General features: G+C 43.4%; 1 protein-coding gene across 9 annotated transcripts in view; it reads right to left on the bottom strand.

The window, feature by feature from the left end:
- Window positions 1-14,649: 14,649 nt before the first annotated feature.
- The window catches only part of EBF1 (EBF transcription factor 1), a 385,140-nt gene continuing 377,088 nt past the window's right edge, over window positions 14,650-22,701 (bottom strand). For all 9 annotated transcript variants that reach the window (XM_059417271.1, XM_059417265.1, XM_059417269.1 and 6 more), the window contains one exon: window positions 14,650-17,093. In XM_059417271.1, coding sequence (XP_059273254.1) covers window positions 17,062-17,093 — 32 coding nt within the window. In that variant the 3' untranslated portion in view covers window positions 14,650-17,061. The remainder of the gene's footprint in view (window positions 17,094-22,701) is intronic.

Genomic DNA, 22,701 nt, shown 5'->3' on the forward strand with positions numbered 1-22,701 from the left:
TATTTATTTTGAAGGCGGAAACAATGTCATTTCATTGCCTGCGTGCATAACTCCCGGATGCCCGAAACAATTTTGCTCAAACTTCCTGCCAACTCACTTTTGGGCTAAGACTAAACAGGGAAAGTTTGGGCCCCAAAGGACAATTGTTCAGAGAAGTTGGGAGCAGGTAGAGGCAAAGCCGAGTGATGAAACTCATCTGACAATTGTCATCTGCCCTCTTTGCATCTCCGGGGCTCGTTCCTCCTGGTCTCCTGGGGATGCCTCGCTTCCCTCTCCTCTCGATAATGTTAGCCATTCCCACTGCCTTCCTCCCGTCTGCCTGTCCTCTGGGATAAAGCAAACACTTTAAGCCTGTAAACTGTATAAATTTTCTCCAAAATCAACTTGAAACTCAGTTTAAATTGGATGGCGGGCCGGCCCACAGCACAGCAGCTGTGTGCCCACAGCTTCTGAGGGTGCTCAGGGAATCAGATGGTGGGGCCCCGGGGCTCCCACATCAGGGGACAGGAGCTTCATACATAGATTGGCCTGGAGACTGTTCCCCGTGAAGCTGCAGGGCTGGGGGAGGAGGCCGGTGTTTCCCTCCCTGCCCGGTGGACGATGGCATTCAGAGTGGGAAGTTAGGAGCCAAGCCTCTCGATGGAAATAAGCCCAGGCTCCCTGGAAATGGCAGAGCAGAGGCAGCTTGAAGTCCTACTCTTGGGGGTGCAAGAAATGCAAATTGCCCTTTTCCTAAAAAACTGACTTTTGCCTTCAAATTCTATTCCACTGAGGAGGCAGAAACCGAATCTCCGTGGAGCTGAGGCTTCCTCAGTCTCTCCTGCCCGAGGGGGAGTTTCAGATCTGGGCCATCGGCAGGGTTCCCAGACCTTTGGAAGGTCGGCTTCCTGATCTTGTCAGCATCTTTTCTGAGCTGTCATGGCCTAGGCACCCTCTGTTGCGATGCAGGCCGGTTGCTGCTGAGGCGTCCCTATTTCTGGCTCATCCGTCAGCCCTGGCATCTGCCTGTCTGCTCCCTGCCACCTGAGAGCGGGAGGTTGTTCTGCGACCAGGTTTCTCACTGCACAGAACTCCCGGGAGGGCTGTCCAGCCCTGTCTGCCTCATTCCACACTGGCCATTCCTTTCCAGGAGACTTGAGGCAGCCCCGAGAAAGAAGAGGACAGAGTCTTCCTCCGGGACCTCCACACTTCTGCCTCCTCAGGTGCCCGTCACCTCTCCCCTTCCCCAAATCCAGAGGAACTTTCTGGTCTCCAGGAGGAGCCCAATTCTCCGAAGCCTCCTGGGTCTATTCGTGAGACCTTTCCCAAACACTGTGTGAACATCTACAATCTTTATTTACCTGAGGGCTTGTGGAACACCAAAACCGGAAAGATACATTATTTTCTTTGTGTCCCATCACAACCATTTTATGCCTCGGTGACCGAGACCAGCGTGGAGGATGATAGGCAGAAGGGGTCATCTGAAAGAAAAAGAAAAATGTATGGCTACTGTTAAACCAACTCTCCTCACTTTTTCAGTGTTTGTATTAGACAGCTCAAAGAGCCTGCCCTTTGCTTCGAGGTTGTTTAACTCCTTTTCTATCGGGAGCCAACGGCAGCAGTGTGCGTAGTTAATGGTGACTAGGGTCCTCTTCCTAAGCAGTTCTTTGTAAGTCTTTCAGGCCACTCATGTGGCCAGTTATAGTCTGTGGATTATCACTGCAATTGAAAACATGAGCTTTGGAATCAGACCCAGGACTGCACTTACCTAACCGCTCAGGGGCCTTGTGCAAATTGAAGGAGGAGAAAGAGGAGTCATCAGCTGGGCAGAGCCTCAAGAAGTCTCTGGAAAGCATTGGGGGAGCCCTGCCTTGCTTCCTGAGCTCCACAGCGCCCGTTTTAGCATCTCTGCCTTAGAGGGGCAGCCTCTAGGAAACCCCTGCCAGTCATCAGCCCCAGCTAGCCAGTCCTGGGGAAAGTTACAGCTCCTGAGCCACTTGGACAAGTGCTGGGCCTCAGATGCTCTATGCAAAATAGAAATTATAACCCCTGATCATTCTTCCCCAAATCCTTCCTAACACTTACATGGTAGCAGGCACCACAGCATGTGCTGAAGACACAATATTGGGGGCTGGAGATGTGGCGTCTGCCCTTGTACTACCTACATTCCCATACATACAAGCAAACAAGTAAACAGATATAAAATAAGCAGAGATTGAGCTACATACCAGAATAAAGGAACACAGGACTTTGGGCTAGGGCTTGACTGGATTAGGAAAGGGTTGAAATGTGGAAGATTCAAACAGTGCATTTGGGAAAGGGACATGCGAGCCAAGACCTAAAGGAGAGAAGGTACGAGACATACAGAGAAAAGAGATCCTTGTAGGTGGAAGGAAGGGCAAGAGTCAAGGTCCTGTTGTGGGAAAAAGCCTGGCTTCTCACTGGGATGTAGTGGCCCATGGGGCAGGGGCATGAGATGGGCTTGGAAAGAGAAGCAAGGCTTTCATTATGTAAGGCTCTGTGGCCTAGAATAGGACAGTGTTTCATTCTAAGTGGTGGAAAGCTATTGAAAGTTTTCAGATCTGATTTGTGACTTATGGAGACCACACTTGCTGCTGATGGGGAGCAGGATATGAAGAGATCCAGAAACATAGTCGGGAGGCCTCGTGCAGAGCGGCACGCATTTCCGAACATTCAGACTTCTCCAAGACAGCGCAGCTCATCAGGAGAGACGAGAGCAGAGAGCAAGGAACTTGGATTAGTCTGTTTGCGAATTAATTTCTCCTGATCCTTGCAGAGAGTTCTATCCATATACTATGGGGTGGATCATTAAATTGACTTCAAAAGTTAGAAATTATGTGAGCTTTCTAAAAAGGACATGCTTTAATATTTCTTGGATATTATCTTACAAGAACTTCCCCCAGAAGAAGAGGACATTTGCCTTTTTATTCAACTCTTTGGCTTTAAAAATCGCCTTGACTGGGGCTCAGTGGGTTAAGCTGTCTGCCTTCAGCTCAGGTCATGATCTCAGGGACCTGGAATTGAGTCCTGCATTGGGCTCCCTGCTCAACAGGGAGCTTGCTTCTCAACTGTTCTCCCTGCTTGTACTGTGTGTGTGTGTGTGTGTGTGTGTGTGTGTGTGTGTGTGTATCAAATAAATAAATAAAATCTTGAAAGAAAGAAAGAAAGAAAACCCTTGAGAAATCTTTGTTTCCACTGCCCCAGCTGCTAGGGGAGCACAGAAAGGGAATAAGAGCAACAGCTCCTACACTAGGGGTGAAGATGGAGACTTCTAGTGCCAGTTCTGCCCTTGCTCTGTGATATTAGGCACAATGCTGCCCCTCTCTGAGTCTCTAAGGTCATCCCTTCTGCTCCTACCAGCCTGTGATTCTTCGGCCTTTATTTAGAGCAAAGAGCAAGAGGTTGATCATTAACTGCTGATTTTTCTGAGGTAGGCTGGTAGGAAATAGTTTAGTGGTTCTCTTATAATTTTTTTTGTTTTTTTGGGGTCCCTTTTCCTAAAACCCTGATAAGGTCGAGAAGCTGTGAATTTTCAGTCCCTTCCTTCCCACCCCCTAATCCACCAGCTGAGGGTGGTCGGGGCTGATGGCCTGGGCCATTGAAGCTGCTTCAGGTGATGCGGGAGCAGCAATTCCGAAGGCGGGCTTGTCACTGTGCCAGCTGTCCCCAGCCCCACCCCTGCGTGTTTCTGGGACTGCGCTTGCTGGTTTCTTCGTTCTGCTGGACACCACCAGGATAACGTGATCAATGGCGTGAGTTCTCTGGCTGTTCCCGCTGCCCACAAATCAAGCTTTTAATAGCCCAATAAAATCATGAGATTCGGGATAAAAAAGTGATTGCATTGCGCAGATGCTAATGCTAATGAGGCACATATATCTGAGACAACTGACTAAAGTCTATGGAAAGAAGGTCTCGGTACAACATGCAAGGTGGCTAATTTACAAAGATGTGGAGCATTCCAGATAAGAGAATGTCACGCACCTTTACTTCAAAGAGATGTGTTTAAAATAGCCTGCTTTTCCTTACATATTTTCCCGTGAAATATTGGGACACCAAAGGAGTCGGTAGAGGCAAGATGGCTGTGATTCTCCCATCAGGGTCCTTCTGTCTACCAGGGCATAGCCAAATAACATACCAAGGTGGCAAGCCAAGGGCTTCCACTGTGTTCCTAGAGTGTGTTGTGCAGTCGATAATAAATAACTCCTAAGTTGTGTGATTACATAATGATAGCCACATTCATTCACCTGTCTATCAAAGGAGCCATATTTGAGTTTGAGCTCCTATCCCCTGGGCCCATGAAGCATTAGCCCAGAGTCTTTAAAATTCCCAGCAACCCTGGGCTAAGTGCACTGGGGTGGAATGTAGTCCCTTTTGCTTAGTAATCCATTAGCTAATGGGTGTGAGCCCGTCAGTTTTCTATTTATTCCTTAAACCATTAAGGTTCACCTGCTGTGCATGAGACTACACTTGACAAAGAAGAGTGATAGTTGAAATAAAATAAATATCAAGCCTTACGAGATCTGATAGGTATTGTTTAAAATATAACGGGCTTCACGGAAAGGTAAAGGTGAACCAACTATTAGAAGTTGACACATGGCATCCTGGGCATGAGGAAACCAATGAGTCCGTTATGCTGCAGTCCACAGGCGCTCACTAGTGGAAAGCGAGTTATTTGAGAACTGTCTTCCAAGCGCTCCCCAACATTTGTCAGCATAGTCTACCTGAGTCTCTCAGAAGCCGCTCGATAAATTTCTTGGTCAACATTTTAATGGTTTCCTTTTACTCCTTAAATATAAATAATATCCCAAATGGAATCTAAGCTTGTGAGAATGATGGGCTCTTTGAGAGGAAAAGGAACTTTTAAGTCAAAGCACATCAATTCATGACTGCTATGAGCCAGGAACAGTTCTAGGCACTCAGATATGGCAATAAATAAAAATATTCACAAACAGATATGTAAAGGAGATAACTCCAGAAAGAAAAGACGGCTCTGAAGAAATTAGGGGCAACTGGGTGGCTCAGTCAGTTGTGTCTGACTCTTGGTTTCAGCTCAAGTCATGATCTCAGGGTCATGAGATCCAGCCCCAAGTCAGGCTCTGCACTGAGTGTGGAACCTGCTTGGGATTCTCTCTCTCCTCTTACCCTTCCTACCCCCTTCTCTCTCTCTCTCTCCCTCCTTCTCTCTCTTAAAATTAAAAAAAAAAAAAAAAAAGTAGTGAGTGGTAGTGTCAGAGAAGATAACTAAAAGGATCTGTTTTAATTGGGTATTCAAGGTCAGTTAGGTTCATATGGTCCAAGTTCTATCCAAGAACAGGAGTTGCTAAGTCAACTATTGCCACAATAATGCTGCCAGAACTAACTCATCCTGAGCAAGACATGGCCTTCCCTCGCATCATGTCCATTAACACCCCACGGGTCGAAGCAAGTCACATGGTCAGCCCAACATCAATGGGTTGGGAAACTTCACTCCATCCACATTCTGCTTCTTTGAAGTAGATTCTTAGAGAACAGTTTTCTACAACCTCTGGCTCTGCCTTCTGGGGAACTTTTCTTTCCTTTTTACTCTTTAGTCATTTCTAAAAGGACAAGGCAAGGATTTCTTCCTTTCAGCAACTAGACAACATTCCCAGTCGGCTTCCTGTCTATAGAAATTTCAATAACTCAGATACTTTTTTAAATCTCTAACAGCCACAGTCTCTTCTAATTCAGGATGGCTACATAATTGCCAATGCAACTGTCTCAAAAACTCAGTGGGTTGGTTATGTATTTAATTCCAGTAAGTTCCATGCACTGAGGCCATACTTGTAATTCTTTTCAAAAATCTCATTCTCTCTAGAGTTAACTGTGGTTCTTAATTTGGGTACCTCAAGTTTGTGTGTGATCTTTCTAGGAGACTTTTGTACAGCCAAAGGATCTATTTAATCTTTTCAGAGGTCTTAACAAAGGTTGTGATGGCCACACTCTTGATTTAGATGATGCTCCTGGACTTTATCTTAATGGCCATTTTCTTGGCCTTTTCCTTCAGGCTTTATTTTACTTTGAGGATATTTTACTAGATGGAGTACAGAGATGAAAAACAGTATCATTTTCTACACGGCACATCCCAAATTTTCTGAGTTCTCTGTATTTTTTCTCTCAGTTGTGTGTGGAAACCAGAACATTCCTTTCTGAGTTCATCTCTTTTGTGTGGTACCTTATCAAATGTGGCTACCTACAGCCAGTTCAGCCTTTTACCTTTCCATATCCATATCTACTCAGGCACCCCTGAGTTCAAGAAGTGCACATCTACTTTTCTACATTATAATAGGTACTTTAATTGCATGTTTTACTCAGTGTTTCACCATCGCTGATATATATTGTCAGGGTGATTGGTGACGCTGCTTCAGGCCGTGGGGCAGTGCAGTTCAGCTGTAGTCAGGGTGGGTTGGTCTAGTCCCACACTTGTGGACACTTCAGACATGGGCTGAAGCTTCAACAGCTTCCTGGGGAAGCTCTTGGAACAGCGAATCTGGAGGAGTGTGAGAACCACGGGATACTCTCTACGTCCCAGTCACATCTATGGCCTCCCTTTCTCGTGTCCGCTCATGCTCCATGGACCACAATAAGCCACACGACCCCGCTCAACATCAGTATGATGAGGAGGTATACAGCACTCTGCCAATTTTCTCGGGGGGGGGGGGCTCTTCTGAACATGTAATCACATGCTTGCTTATTAATTTTCTTTTGTTTTTATGCTGTATTATTGTCCAGTGCCTTTTATACAGAGTTCTGAGAATGACACATACTAGCCACTTAGATTTTTGAATGAGTGAGTAAAGAAGGGAGAAGTGGTTTCAAGAGTTTTCTTGTTCTGAATTCAAATAGGCACCTAAGAGTCCATTCTGTAACTTTGTTAACCAAATCAAAATTTCACCCAATCACATTTCACCTAAACCTGTAACAGTTCAATTTTTTTAAATATGAAAAGGGCATAACAGGATCCCCCAATAAGAAATGATCTACGGGGGTGCCTGGGTGGCTCAGTGGGTTAAGCCTCTGCCTTCGGCTCACGTTATGATCTCGGGGTCCTGGGATCGAGCCCCGCATCGGGCTCTCTGCTGAGCAGGGAGCCTGCTTCCTCCTCTCTCTCTGCCTGCCTCTCTGCCTACTTGTGATCTCTGTCTGCCAAATAAATAAATAAAATCTTAAAAAAAAAAAGAAAGAAAGAAAGAAAAAAGAAATGATCTACGGATGCGAACATAGAAGAAATATTTCTTGACTCCTGTTCTTGTGTGCCTGTGTGACCCACCTGTCACCTTTATCCTCTCCCATCCTGAGCAGCCACGCCAAGCCCTTACCCTGCAGATGCATCGCCAAAGTTTGCTTCCTTAGGCATGTGACAATATTCAGAATAATTCTTCTTCTTTCCAGTCTGGAGCTCACTGGTACCTTTCCTGGCACTAAAGTATAATGAGGAGAAATTATTTGGGGGATAACTCTTGTTTTGACTGTGCTTATGACAAGCATCAGTCACGCATCATCTTTGGTTTGATATGGGAGCTGTTGGAAACATGTTCTTTTGTTAAAGGAGGAACCCTTTCTTTGAGGGTGACCCTTTGGATGCAGGGATACTATATAGTTAGCTTGTGAGAAGTGAGAAACACTTGCAGGACTTTTGTTTTTTTAGACAAGGATGTCCATCATAATGTTACCTATAATATCAAGAAAAAAAAAACTAATGTCTATCAAGTTGAGATCAGTTAGAGGTAGTATGATATATCCATCGATGTATATCTCTATCTGTCATCACACATGTACATGGCCACCCTGGAATCACAAATGCTAATATTGACAGACTAGCTAATATGCCAGGCACTGAATGATAACTCATCATGGAGGTTATTTTATTCACATCATCTTCTTAGTATCTTTCAAGAGAAATACTCCTATTGTTACTTCTTTTTTAATGGATGAGAAACTAAGGATTGGAGAACGTGAATGATTTTTTTGAAGTCACTTTCTGTCTCTACTGATTATTAAGTTAATAAGTCCCATGGATCTACTGACCATTAAGTTCATATTTGTCAAGGTTTGGTGGGGACCACTGTCCTCATACAAAGTTGGTGAATAATTCATTTTTAATTGAGGATAATATCACCTGCATTACATGGTCATTGAGAATTTAACAAACAAATTTCTATAAAGTTACTAGAATATCACATCCTGTAGAAGTAGGCCCCCAACAAGGGAATGCCAACTGCCATTAGTACTATTTCCCTGTTAAGTTTTATTCTCTCTTCTAGGTTCTCCTTAAATGTAATTAAGCAAACTGGCATCTTCCTGGACATGGGGGTGAGTCATAATATTTTGTGACTGTAGGAAAAAAAATGGGGCTGAATGTGGGCCTTTTTGGTCGAACATTTTGGGCTGTGGGTGTCTCTAGGGCATCAAGAGTTGGGTAGGGGCAATCTTGGGGATTTCTGATCTTTCATCTGGTGGCAGCTGCTGGGTTGAAGGGAAGCTGACCATGTCCCTAGAATTCCATGCAAGAAACTCCTAGGGCAGATGGGAGTCACGGCAAAGAGGAGAGGTCTGTCTGGAAGGGTATGGAATGGCTCTGCTTGAAGAGCAACCAGGGAGCCAAGCACTGAGGAGTGTTGCATAGACAGAGATGAAGGAAACAATGTTAGCACACATTAAAAAAGGAAATGAGAAAAGGAGGAGAGAAACTAAGAGGGAGGAGCATTCTGAGGGCAAGAATTGAAGGTATTAGTCCTCTGGTCTATTGTGGTCTGTTACCTTCACTTAGAATGCTCTCTCCTCTCCACTTCCAGTTCTTTCTTGCTAACTCCTGCTCCATCAGACCTGCTCTCAAGCATGAGCAGAAAGCTGCTTCTTGCTGTATGTGCTTCTGGCTTTCTCTTCTTGCTTCTCTGAATGTAACAGGTCAAACATTCACAAGGAAGTATTTATGGACTCTCCCCTCCCACAGCCTGCCAAAGGGAATTACATTCGGCTAGCCCCATCTCTACCCTTTTCCCAGCTTCCCTGAAGAGAGAAGATTTTCTTGCGGGGCGGGGCGGCGGGGGGAGACTTCACTGAAAATAATGCATTGAGAGAGATGGGGAAAGAGAGAAGGAAAAAAGAAGAATCATGCAAACTCAGAACAGGTTTTTTGTCAGATGGATTGAAGAAACCAGTATCCGAGGAAGGTGAGGAGTAAGGAAAAGGAGACTAGAAGAGAGAGAAGTTTAGTAGGTATTACTATGGACTTTACATTTAGATTGCTTTCTAATGGCCTTTAAAGGATTTAAATTTTTTTTAAAAATCCATGTGGAATTTGAGAGACAAAACAGAGGATCATAGAAAAAGAGAGGGAAAAATAAAATAAGAAGAAATCAGAGAGGGAGACAAGCCATGAGAATCTTAACGAAAGGGAACAAGCCGAAGGTTGCTGGAGGAGAGTTGGGTGGGGGATGGGGTAACTGGGCGACGGGCTTTAAGGAGGGCACGTGATGTGATGAGCACTGGGTGTTATGTGCAACCGATGAATTATTGAACTCTACCTCTGAAACTAATGATGTACTATATGTTGGCTAATTGAATTTAAATAAAATAAGTTAAAAAAAAATCCCATCTCTTTCTACCTAAATTTGGGTGTTGAAGTAAGCTTGAATGTGTGCAGACATAGAGCCATATTCTCTCTCAGATATATTAGGGTTATAGTAATATTGTTCACAATGTGAAATTATATGTTTATGTGATTGTTTGATTCATAGTAATGAAAGAAGGAAGTGTGTCTATTTAAGACACAGTCACACCCCAACCCTTTGCACAGTGCCTGACAGAAAGAGGGCCCTCAGTAAGAATATCTTGACTAAACAATGCGTTCGAGAAAGCCAAGGCTATTGCCTGGTTCCAATTCCCTTCCCCATGCATCCCCTTCATTTTATGGCCACTACTATCCTTGCCAGGATCCTACCCAGATCTGTGCTATTGAACAAATGAACTTCATTGGGACTCCCTCCTTTCTGTTGACATTTTGTCCACTCCTTTCTGGAGTCCTAGATTCTCCTTATAGCATAATTCCCTGTACAGGGTATTTCCTGCAGAAAGCTGACCTCAGACCTCTGGTTCATTCCAGGGTTCGGAACTTTCATTCTTAATATAGAATGTGGAAATTCTACAACCGGTGGGAAAAAGTATGCCAAGTAGATAAAAACCAGTCCCACTGCAACATAACTCTCCAGAGAGAAGAGATAAAACTGCTTGATGCTTAAGTTTAAAAAAAAAAAAAGTAACAAAATATTTCCAGTTCCAGAAACTGAATTTTATTCCTAATGTAAATATAGAAGCCTCTGGAGAAGATCATAGTTGGGACAGGGCAGGAAAGCAAAGGGAATAGTAGTAAGGGATTTCACGATCCAGTTCTGCAGCGTCATAGCAAAGAATCCACCCGAGACATCACCCATGTCTTTAATAGTAGTGACTCCCTTCAGAAAGCGGAGTTTGATTTTGACTTCTTCCTCTTCCGCAACCCCCATGTTGCATCAGTTGCCAAATCCTGGTGGTTCTTTCTCCCAAGTCCTTCTCTATTTTTTTTTTTTTTTTTAATGATTGAGTATACTTGACATATAACATTGCGTACGTTTAAATTTCACAGTGTGCAATGAGTTGGTTTGCTACACTTATGTATTGCAATATAAGATTACTATCAGAGTGTTAGTTAATAGGGCCATGGTGTCTCATAATTGCCATCTCATTTTGTAAGGAGAACAAATAAAATCTACTCCCTCGGCAACTTTGAAGTATAGGCTACTTGACTATAATCACAATGTCAAATATTTCTAATCCTATCTATTTTCTTCCTTTAACCCTCCTAGTCCAAGCTATTCATTTTTTTTTTTTTTTTTTTTTTTTTTTTTTTTTTTTTGCCTGGAACATTGCTCTGGCCTGATAGGTCTTCTCCACTTACCTGTTGCCTTTCTTCAGTTCATTCTCTATGCGGCAGTGAGAATAATACTTCAAAAATATACGCTTGATCTATTGTGTACAATGTCTACGACTCCACACTACTCACAGTGACAGTAAACGTCTGTTGTCATGTAGATAACAGGAGAGTAGAGACAAGAAGGAAAGACAATGGGCTTGGAGGACTCCCATCACGAGACTTGCTATGAAAGGGAGCAGGAAGACAGCAGATTGAAACCACAGTGAGGTCAAATAGTTTTGTAGGTTGCTAAGAAAGTACTACTGAAGAAGGGGAAATTGATGACTTTGGAGAGAGAGGGTAATAATTCCAGGAGCCACATTCTTGAGATGGTGAGTGATGGGAAGCGTGCTAGGGTAAGCATAGGCTTGAGCGTGATGTGTTGGAAACATTTTACTTCTTTCGAAGTCTACCTAAAAGTGAATTCAGCTATGAGGATCTCTATGCAAGGCAAAAGGAGATTGAAAAAGAAAAAAAAAAAAAAAAAGATGTATACATTGTATACATTTTTACACTGAGTGTGGCCTTTGTACAGTATAGGGATTTTTTTCACAATTACATATTCCATTTTCCCATATCTTCATTCCTTTCCATTGACCTTAGGTACTTTTTTTCGCATATAGCCAGCTCCAAAGGCATTGACCATGGCCTTCCATGCCCTACTTTCCGTTATCTGCTTGGAGAGTTCCTATTCACACCACTCAGGCATTCCCTCTTTGCAGTGTTCCTTGATCTCCATGGAGAGGGCAGATCACTCTGACCCTCAAATCAGGCTGTGTAAACATCTCCTTTAGCAACTTGTCTTTTGGCCAGAAGCCCCAAACTAACATTCTAGAGGCTCATGGATTTTGTTTGCCCAATGCAATGTTTTTAAAACACTATTTTTGGATGAGAGGACAACACTTACAAGAATGAAAATTTCACACCAAAAAAAAAAAAATTCCAATAATATATATAGCATTCTTGAAATATGAAAGACAGACAACACTAGGTCCAAATTCCCATATGGGAGCAACTGCCTAGAACAAGCGAGGTGCTCAATTTCTGATTGCACCCAAGCCCACCTCCTCAGGCTTTATTAGCATAGCTCCCGTGGGCAAACACAAGGCTGTGAATTTACCTCGGGGATGCTGAGCCAAGGTTTGGGCCCAATGGGCAGGAATTGTGATTGGTTTCCCTGGGCATCCTAGCTTCTAGTACAACGCTAAGAACACAGTAGGTGCTCAGGCTGTGTTCTGAGTTGAATTTCCCATGTGTCGTAGGGTCATCTTGCACAACCTTGTGCTCCCCTCACACGGCCTTTCTGTTTCCGAATGCAGGAATCCAGCCCCAAAACTCAGATTCTTCATCCCTGCTGCCTGAGACGCCCACCCCAGCTGCTTACGGAATCCTTCACGTCTCTGCTCGCATGTCACTGTCTCTGGAAACTTTCCCCAGACCTTCAGGTTAAGTCAGATACCACTGTAATATCCTTCCAGAGCTGTCTACACTCTCCCTCACTGCCCTTGTGGGGTTGCTGGTATTTACTGGCTTGGTTGCTTCATATTGGCTTGCCCTACTCAACTCTAAGCCCCATAGGGACAAGCCCAGCATCCCGGCGCTCACTGTGGAATCCGCCACCCCTCCCTCAGTGGCCGGGTGCTCAGTAAACCTTCAAGGGGTGCATGAATGAATGAATGAACAAACGCTTCCAGGAAATAGGCCTTAAGGAAAGTGGAGGCCAGTGGGAAGACCTGTGGGTGTCGGCTGTTTTCCGTGGGGTGCTGTGGCATGCATGTGTCACTTGAAACTTCCTAAACTGTCTTGAGTATAGACTTGTCTGATCGGAGGCTGTGAGCACCCTGAGGGCAGGTGGTCCTTATTCTTTTGTTGGATTATCTACTTCTAATACAGGGACGTGCATCTACCACTCGATTCCAGAAATGTGTATTGAATGACCAAACTAATGAGCGTAGACTCTCTTTTTAAGAAAGCGATGATAGTTTCTTTGCTTCTTAACTTATTCATGCTGCTCTTTCATTACTTCAGGTTGGGTTGTGTTCCAGAGCCAAAGTGTATCAACAATGGCCACCACAAATGATCCAGACGGCGGCTGTGTGATGCCCTGTTAGTTCTGGTCGTCAAGTTTCTGTGGTCCCTGGCCTATTTGCTAAGTTTCTGAAGCATTTTACAAGCATCGTTAACCTTACCATGTCCAATAATTGCAAAAGCGGGGGAAGCATTGAAGGAACAATTGGAAAGTCTTATGATGATGATGATGGAACTTAAAGTGAAATCATTTTACAAGAGAAGGTACCTACTGGGTGTCGGTGGGATATTTGACTCCAGATAAAGTTGGTTTTATCCAACAGGGAGAGTGCCTTATCCACAAAGGATCTAAAACTATAGATCATGGAAGATTCGGAGTTCACGCATGCTTCCTCATCAATGAGCCAGGGCACATAACTAATTGACCATAGGCTCACTGGGACTAATTATCAGCTCTATGTGAAGAGCTTGGTTCAGACTTGTAGCACAGAGGATGGCATTCTAGAATGGCCAGATCCCGGACTCACAATTCAGTCACCACAGGGAGATCGCTCAGTTTGGCTGGTGAAATGGTTGGGGCTCTTGGCTCCTCTGTGGGCCAGTGCGCACAGGTGCGCATCCATCTGCTGCCGGCAGAGGGCAGCAGTACGCTGTGCGTGTGCGGTTTGCATCCCAGGTTGGCAAATCCCCAAGGATTTACAGAGAAAGAGAGTGGGTGTCCCAGGACTACCCAGATTTCTTTTCTCTGGGTGTCAACACTGGTCTGAGTAATTGCAAACACAGACCTTCTACATATGTTGGACTTTGGCTCATCTGAAATTCTGAAATGAATACACAACTAGAAGCTGCCATCACAGACAGGAAGTAACTTTAATTAAATATTGTGAAAGTTGAAAAGTTTTTACAGCTTGAATTTTTGCAAAAAAAAAAAATTATAACAATCTCTACAGTAGTTAGGTTCTCTAACAATTGAACTGTACAGTGTGTGTCTATTCAAAAAGTTTGATAAGAAGGTGAAAGGTTAGTAGATTCAGAGATGACTTTGTTAAGCTGCATCCTAGTACAATGTGAGGCCAGGGCATGTCAGGCAATCCAGTCATCCAGAAGCTGTATTTTTCCCCCAAAACTGAAATCTTAATTCTCTGTTTCATTTTCTTCTTAAAGCCATATTCTGTATTTAGGGGAACATCTTTTACTTGTAGAAGTTTTGTGTAGAAGAAAGAGGGTCAGAGGGCCAGAACATCTTTTCATCTAATCAATATAAATAGAGGCGACAGAACACAAATTCTACATATTTTAAAGGCTCTTTGGACTTTCCAGAAAAGTTCTAACCACTATACATGGCTGACAGACGGGTGGCGTTTATTGTCAGGGTCTGAGCCGGACTCCTCGCCGGCTGACCATTCCTTCACAAACAGTTAAGGGGCTCACCAGACAAAATATGGCTTTAAATTGTATACATCTTCAGGCCAGCGCTTACCACACGAATTCAGACAACCTTTCTGAGTACCGAGAAGCAATGCGTCCACCTTGCTTACATTTTCCAGTTTTTTTTATTATTATTAATCATCATTATTATTATTTCTCACCTTGAAAAATCAGCCTTCCTCCCCTCCCTTCCCTCCCACAATTCCCCTCCCCCACCCCCCCAACCCATAAAAATCGCACTCTGACAGTCTAGTGAAAACCATTGCAAAATCCATATGGGGGCATGCACAGTTGCAGCATTGTTGTAAATTTCTTGCTCTACTAGAAAAAGTTACATTGTCTTAAGGTAACAAAACAGTTCTTTTGTGCTTTTCCATTTCTTTGTTTTTTTTTTTTTCTTTTTTCTTTTTCTTTTTTCTTAGAATGTTAGTGATGACTGACAGTTCTGGTGCACAGTTACAATGTACAAGTGAAATGAATATGATTTGCATTGTTAAGGCATCCAATCTGCTGGTTTATATTTATGTGAAAGACAGAGGAAATATACAAGCAGACTTAAGAAAGAAAGTATGTTCATTGATTTCTATGAAGTTTCTCCCCCAAATTTAATGCACAAAATGCGTCACTCCAAAGGGAGAGATTCCATGCATATTAATAGAGTAAAACAGCATTAGGGTTTTTTTTTTTTTTTTGTAAGCTTCCAAAGCAAAGGATACATTTTTTTTTAATCTACAGAACTAAATGCTACAAGAATAATATGCTACTATTTTTTTTTTTTTTTGCCATATATTGGAAAAAACTTCTTAACTTACAAATAATACAAAAATAAACAATGGCTTTTGGGTGGAAATAAAAAAAATTGAAGCATGGTTTAAAACAAAACTAAAAATAACTATAAATGAAATGTTTAAAAATCACATTGAAACAGCTAATACAACTGTAGGTGACCAAACAAATACGCACTTTTCACATAGCAAACATACACAATAAAATAAACTGGGAGTGGGAGGAAAAGGAAGAAGGGGAAAGCAATGTACAAATTCCAAAGATAAATACATTATTTATATGGATATTTTACAAAAATCCCCTTTAAAACAAAAAGCCTTTTAATTAACTTTGCAAGTATGTGCAAGCTACAGGTAGTGAGCTTTTTTTTCTTTGCAAAATATGCAGTAAAATCTTTTTGTGATATTGAAAAACTGTCTTAAGACATTAAAATGTATAAATAGAACAACGACTTTGGCAAAAATCACAAAAAATCTACAGTATTTATAACTACATACAAAAACACAACAGCAAAGGAAAAAATATCAGGCAAATGCATCCTCAGAGCTTTGCTGCTTCTTTGCTATTTATTCTTACTTTTAAGAACACTTCCCAGATGGTGAGAGCAAAAAATTCCATAGAACAGAAAACTACATGTCGGAGCTCTCAACCTTCTTCTCCTTTCTCCCAGTTTTCCTTTTACTCTTAATTCCAAAGCACTTAACCTGTCGCTCTAATCTATTATGTTACAAACGGTAAGGGTCACCGATAGAGGCGCGTTATCTCAAACGGGAAATCTGAGCTTCCCGCCATGTTGCTTTTGTCCGCTTTGGGAGGATTGGTAGGAAGTCAGCATTTAGGATGAGTACACTCTACTAGAACTTGCAAATGGCGGCGTGAAAGTGGGATTTTGGCTTGGTAACTGGAGGGCAGAATGTGGAACTCTGTGCCTGGACCCTGTTCCATGAAGTCTCCTAGGAGATTCGCACACAGTAGGTGTGCCATCAAGCTCTCGAGAGGCCGTTGGCTTCAGAAGAAGTTGACACAAGTGAAAGAGAGAATGATATCGGGTTTAAATATGCAGTTTTAACAATCTGTCTAGAGGCACTGGATTTTGGAGTAGAAGGGGAAAATGTGATCACTTACATCACTTTTTAACTTTCCAGGCTGCATTTATTTACACAGTTACTTAAGACAACAATACAAAAGAGATAAATAAGCTTGCACTGCTAAGGGATGGCATGTTAAGTTAGATATTGAAAATGCACTGTCTGAGCTAACTACCATTTGATATGCTTTAAGGCGCAAAAGCCGACCCTTAGTTTTCTAAAAAATCTAACTGGCATTCCTATTCTGTCCCATACAAGCTTTTTTTTTTTTCTTCTTCTTCTTTTTTTCTTTTTTTCCTTTTTTTTTTCTTTTTTGACTTTTTTGTAAATATCACCACTTCATTCTCCCTTTACACAGCTTTAAAAACATCATAAATTAAAACATGGAGTCTTATTTATAGTGTCCCTTGTATACAGCTTTATGGTTTATAAAAGACAAATGATTGCAGAGTTAAGCTTAAAAAAAAAAAAGAAAGAAAGAAAGAGAAAGAAAAAGTGGATTTGCTTTTATCAACAACACAGAATAAATATATCCCCCCAATACTTGGGAGGTACAATTTTTAACCAACACTCTGCACTTGCAGATCCTTTCCAACTTCTGTATTTGCAAGGTCGGTGATATTGTTTGTTTAAAAATCTGCAGTTACTGTGATTCCTCTTAAAAAGGCCTGAGTTAAAAGTTCCACTCGGGGACTTGTATCAGATTACTCTCTGTAGCAGAATCCAACCTCTTCATTAATAAAATTCTTCAAGGCAATGCTTTCACATGGGAGGAACAATCATGCCAGATATCGCTGTGGAAAGAGAAGACAAAAGTCAATGGTTTTGCATCCAAACTTCTCACTTGGGGGGGGGGGGGGAGATGGGAAAAAACACCCACACACCATTATGTTGGTTGAATATTAGTCACAAATGTGCTCCCATCTCCCCCGGAGTAAGTTTTTGTTATAAAATGTACATGTACTTTATTAAGAATACTAATCTATCAGTCTGTGTATGTGTCTTTAACAGAACAGAAGAGGCTAAACATCCTCCAAGTCTGATTTCAATTTTGAAACATAACTGGAAAGTTGCATAGTTTGAATACCGCTGGGAAAGTTATGGCCCCAAACCTTGCAGAATAGTGAGAATTTTCAATTTGTCACTTTTTTCCCCCTCCCCTTCACTTCCATAATATAAAGTTGAAAAAAAAAAAAAGAAAAGAAAAGAAAAGAAAATTGGTTCATCCCAACTACAGAAAAAACCCGTGGCTCAGTGTTCTGTGTGTGCACAAAGTCGGGGTACTGGGGCAGCAAGCTGAATGCCTTCATGTCCGTCGTCATGTCCGGGAGAAGCAAGGGCCAGCCACCGTAGACCTTATTTGGGGGGGCAAATGAAGCTGGGGAAGGCAGGGGAGGGAAGGCACGTTTGCATGGAACTGAAGGGTGTCCCCTATACTATGGCTTCACTCAAGATTCTGGAAGGGTCTGACCACATTCCTAGAAAATTATAGCCTAGGAAAGCTGGGGTAAGATCCTGGGGTAATCAAAAAATCTTTCAAAGTGTTCTGAGTTCGGAGGCCGTATGCAGTGGTATTTAGAAAAGCAGGGAATCCGATAGGCCAGCCTTCTACCTCCGCTTTCCTGCTTTCTGAGTAGGCTGCTCCCCCCTCCCCGCCCCTTCACCCCCCTAGGTAGTTACTTGTTTCTTTGAGCCTCTGCCTCCTCAGCTAGAAAATGCAGTTCAGGATGTTTGTAAGAGCAGTGACATTTTTAGGGTTGTTGGGAGAGTTAAATAAAATAACCTGTGTGAAGTGCTTGGCCCAGAGTTAGTTCCCAGTAAAGACCGCATAGAGGTTAGCTGCTATGACTTTTAATCCATCCCTTCTGCTGTTAAACTGTGTGACCTCATGGTAGCTGTTTGATGTCTCTGGGCTGTGTTTCCTCTCTATCAAATAAGCATCACCTCCCACAGCATACTTCACATGATGAGCATGAGGAATGGAGGGATGTCTGTGAGAAAGTTAAGACGGTATAGCGTTTGAATTATATGAGCGATGCGTCCATTAATAGCAAGAGGCAGCCATCTTTGCTTCCAAAGAGGAGAGAGAAAGTCTGTGCTTTCTCCTCATTGTTAATTCTAAATTTAAACTGATGTTCTTGTCAGTGATGACTGACACTAGGAAGTGGCCCTCTGCGTGTCCCAAATCTCATGTCTGGAAGAATGTGCCTGTTTTTAAGCAAACCCCAACTATCACAAACCTGTTGCCCACATAGGGAGGCTAGGTGAGGCCCTGAGCCCCGCAGCCTCCGGTGTCCCTTCCCCCACCCCCAACATTTTAAATTCAATTAAAAAAATGTATTTTGCCAAACACTTTTTCCGTTAATTTTTAAACCCATCTGTATTCACAGGGAAATTTAATCCACATGTTTCTGATTCATGTACACGTAAATCATCCAAATGTTGTTTTGCAAGAGCCGTTTTGCAGTCCAAAAGCTCCTGGAGTCTTTTTCGTAAGCCCTCATAAGCCATTTTTCTTAGAAACAGGAAGTGTCTCTTGCCAAATGCAGACCAACTTAAACCCCCAAAGATTCGGGATCAGTTGGAAAAGCAGTCCCCCTAAGATTCAAGTGAGCCCTAGATCTGACTAAAACGAGGAGCTCAGACTTTTAACCCAAGCCTTAACAGGAGAATTCAAAATGCTGCAACCCCAGAGGCAAGGGAGTTGAGTGGTGAGGGGAAGGGGTCTCTGCACAGTGACAGCTCTGCATGGCTCTGCCTCCCTAAGGATCTTTCATCTAGGCCAGAGGTGGGTAAGAGCACCCTTATGGAAGACAGGCCTTTCTGCAGGAGTTCCAAAGCTCTGGCAAGAGAACCAAGTCCTAGTTTTGCCCTCCACCCAAACCCACTTTGTGAGCATGGCATTAAAGGGCAACCCCCATGGTCCAGCCAGGCAGCTCAGGCTGCATCCGCAGGATGCAAAACGGAGAACTGACAAACTTCCTGCTAATTTGGTCAGTGGGACAGGCCAACATTTATTAATTGGGCCCTGACAACATCAGGGATTTTTGTTTTTTAGTTCTGGATGGCCAGGAAAAAAAAATGTTAATTCTGGATGGGCAGGGGGAAAAAAAAATCTAGCAGTGTATTGTACCTGAATCATGTGCTTGATTAATTAAATTAAACCTCCACTTGGGCCCCATTAAAAGTTATAAAGCAAAGCTCACTGATGTGCTAGTCCATAGCTAACAGCGCTTCTTAATCTGGAATATAGGGGTCCCAAATTCCAATGCCCCTGGAGCGTGGACTGGGAACGTAAGTGAGCAAAATGCACCAATAGGGATGGAGGGGGCTCCCCCAAAGCTGCTGTGCAGAAATGCCTGCTCACAACCACCAGCTCTTCTGAATTCTTGCAGGAGAAGATGGAGAGGTGAATTTTTTAAAATGCAAAAGAGCCCAGTTTATACATCCTAGCAAATGATTAAAATTAAAAACAAGCCAACAGACATAACTGAGGGTACCCAGCGGGCAGTTTTGGTCTGCTCACACTTTCCTACCTTGCCTTTGTTGGCCCTCAGACTTCTCTTAGAGTCCAATGGAAACCATGGGATCTCATTTGTACCTACACCCCAAACTCCACATATTAAATCGGGGTCACAGCTCCTTGAGTCTCATCTGTGACTTCCTAAACTCTAGACGCAGAGCACTTAATGATAAATAAGTTTTAGGAAAAGAATTCTGATTGCAGAGTCTGAGTTGCTCTACCTCTAAAGAGGACTTTTTATAAAGTATTCCCTGCATGATTCCCGGCATGATTGCAGGGAAGCTCCTGGGTTTTTAGGAGCTGTTTTTCTTGTATCTGTGCTGCAATCCTCAAGATTACTTATGTGGGTGAGAGGGATGGGTGTCTGAGGCTTGGAATGTTCCAGAAATGCTGCTGGCACACTGACTTGCCCAAGTGGGGGCCATGAAGATTTCCATGAGGACACAACACTCTCAAAGAGCAACACATGCCAAACATCACAAGACATCGTAAGACCGAGGTGGCTCCGCCATTTTCGCCGGCAGCTGGGGGATTACGTTCTCTGACAGGAGGTCAGAAAACTATTGGTTCAAAAGGCCATGCATTTGGCATTATGGTTTTCACATTTTGATAAGAACAAAGACAAAATGTAAAGTTTTGCAGAGCTGGGAGAGTTTGGAGTGAGAGGATGGAATGTGGTCTTCCTCAAACCACCATGTGTGTAAGAATTATGAGCTAATCGGGAACAGAATGGGGTGGGGGTGGGGGGAGAGATCTTGCACAAATTGAACATGTGCACAGAGAAAAGACAACTCCATGAGATCGCCGCTGGACTACATGATATCGAGAGTCGGGTGGGGCCAGGCAGCCTGAGCTCCAACAAGGTGAGAAAACAACAACAACAACAACAACAGTGTGTGGGTACAGTGTCTGTGAAATCACTCTGGTCTTTTGTTTTTAATTTTTCATTGCAGGGACTGTCCAGGACATGGCTAGGGTTTAAAATCACTACACTGTGGGGGAGTCCAATGGCATGCTGACAGCCTCCTTGGGGCTGCCTCTCTCTTGATTAATGAAGTCCTCTGAGGCCTGAAATTGCATAGAATCCATGCTCTAGGGGGCATAAGCCTTTGGAGAAGGGAGAGGACGTCTCCAGGACAATATCTGGGCAGAGTGGGTCACTCAAGTCTTTGACCTATGAAAATAGACACACCTGGGGAGTCAGCATCAGGGTTTATCACTGACTTTACCTAGATGGGAATGGAAGAAGAGGTCTCAGCATTTTCTTTTTAAATCCAAAATATAGCCACAGTTTCAAAAGTTTTTCATGGGATGTTAATTGGTCTTAACATTCAGAAAAGGGTTCTCTGGGCGAATAAATTTAGAGAACTCAATGGAATACTCTTTTTGTTCATTTGTTTGTTTGTTTAACTGCAGGATGTCTATCTCAGAGCTTTTAAAAAACTTAGCTGTGTTGTGGCTCTCCAAGACTGGGATTCAGTAAGCACCATTTTTTACATTTGTTTGACCACAGAATTTAGATTTTTTAATAGCTTATCTGTGAGACTCCAGAAGTGCTGAGATAAGAGTTGTTTTATCCTAAAAAAAAAAAAATTTCTCAGCCATGTGGTAATTTGTCCAAGGTTTGGGGAGAGAAAGGCTGTTGGGACCACAGGAGAAATTGTGAATTATAATACACCTGGAAAGAATGGAATTTATGACTTCCACATAAGGACCTCCTCACTGAACCTCATCCCCACTCCTTGGCCTCCATGCCCCAGCATGCCAAATGGCCTGCTGGTTATTGCACGTGACTCTGTGGCTCCCATCATCTTTAATCATCTGCTTCAAACGCCCTCCCTCCCCATCTCTCTCTGCCTGAATCCCCCTTGCCTTTCATCCAAGGTCCAGCTCGATGGCAGCCTTCTCCATAAGGCTGTTCTGAGTTCCCCCTGAACCTTCCCTCCTCTGAACTTCCTCAGGTGGGTGCCCAGCCTCTCCCAGACAGATCTGTGTACTTTACTGTGGTGCTGTGTTTCCTTGAACACAGCAAAGATTTGAAGGCCAGGATTTTGAAGTCCACCAGGGCCTGACCCAGTGACTTCACAACAGTATGACTGTAGAGCATAGGGGCTTACACAGTATCAGTCCACCGGGTTTTAACCCCAGGCTCTCCCAGTTTGCTAGCTGTGTAACCCTGGCTGAGCCACCTTAGCTCAAAGGCTCAGTATCTGCCTCTATAGAACGGGGAGCAGCCTACATCAAGGGTGGTTGGGAATGAGATGATGCAGAAGCCTGGCTGGGAACAAGCCCTCCTATGTTAGTAGCTTGTGACCAATGCCATCACCATTATGTGAGATTGCAATGGGGTGTTTGTTGGGGAATAAACGTACATGCAATCACTAGAGGAGGCCAAGATGGGGCCCCTGGGGTAAAAGGTCTTTAAGGAGCTGGCTAAAAAGACCCAGAGTGATGTACTATCAGGAGAAGGGCAGCTGGAGGTACACAGGTCTTTAAAACCCTCAAACAGCCTAAAAGCGTCACCTCTGATCTTATTTATACAGTCCATTTGCTTAACCAGCTCCTCCTCTGTCACTTGCCCTGTCTTAATAGTCCCAGTTCTGAACTAGGTGGGTCCAAACGAAACCACTGTAACAATGAGGCGCAGAAGGAGGAGGTCCCCCCGCACCCTGCCATTCTATAAACCTCCCATATACTTTCTCCATAGACAAGCAGAATGTAGAAGACTAATGATGAGGTCATTCTAGGAGCCCCTTGTCCCAATGTTCCTTTCTTCAGGGGAACCCCAAAGTCTCAGGCAGGAGCCCCCCAGAAGCAATTGTATAGTGCACTCTGAGCAGCAGGGATGATATACAGAGGGCCAAAGGGCAATCCTAGGT

The sequence above is a fragment of the Mustela nigripes genome, chromosome 12, assembly GCF_022355385.1.
Source record: "Mustela nigripes isolate SB6536 chromosome 12, MUSNIG.SB6536, whole genome shotgun sequence".
NCBI lineage: Eukaryota > Metazoa > Chordata > Mammalia > Carnivora > Mustelidae > Mustela > Mustela nigripes.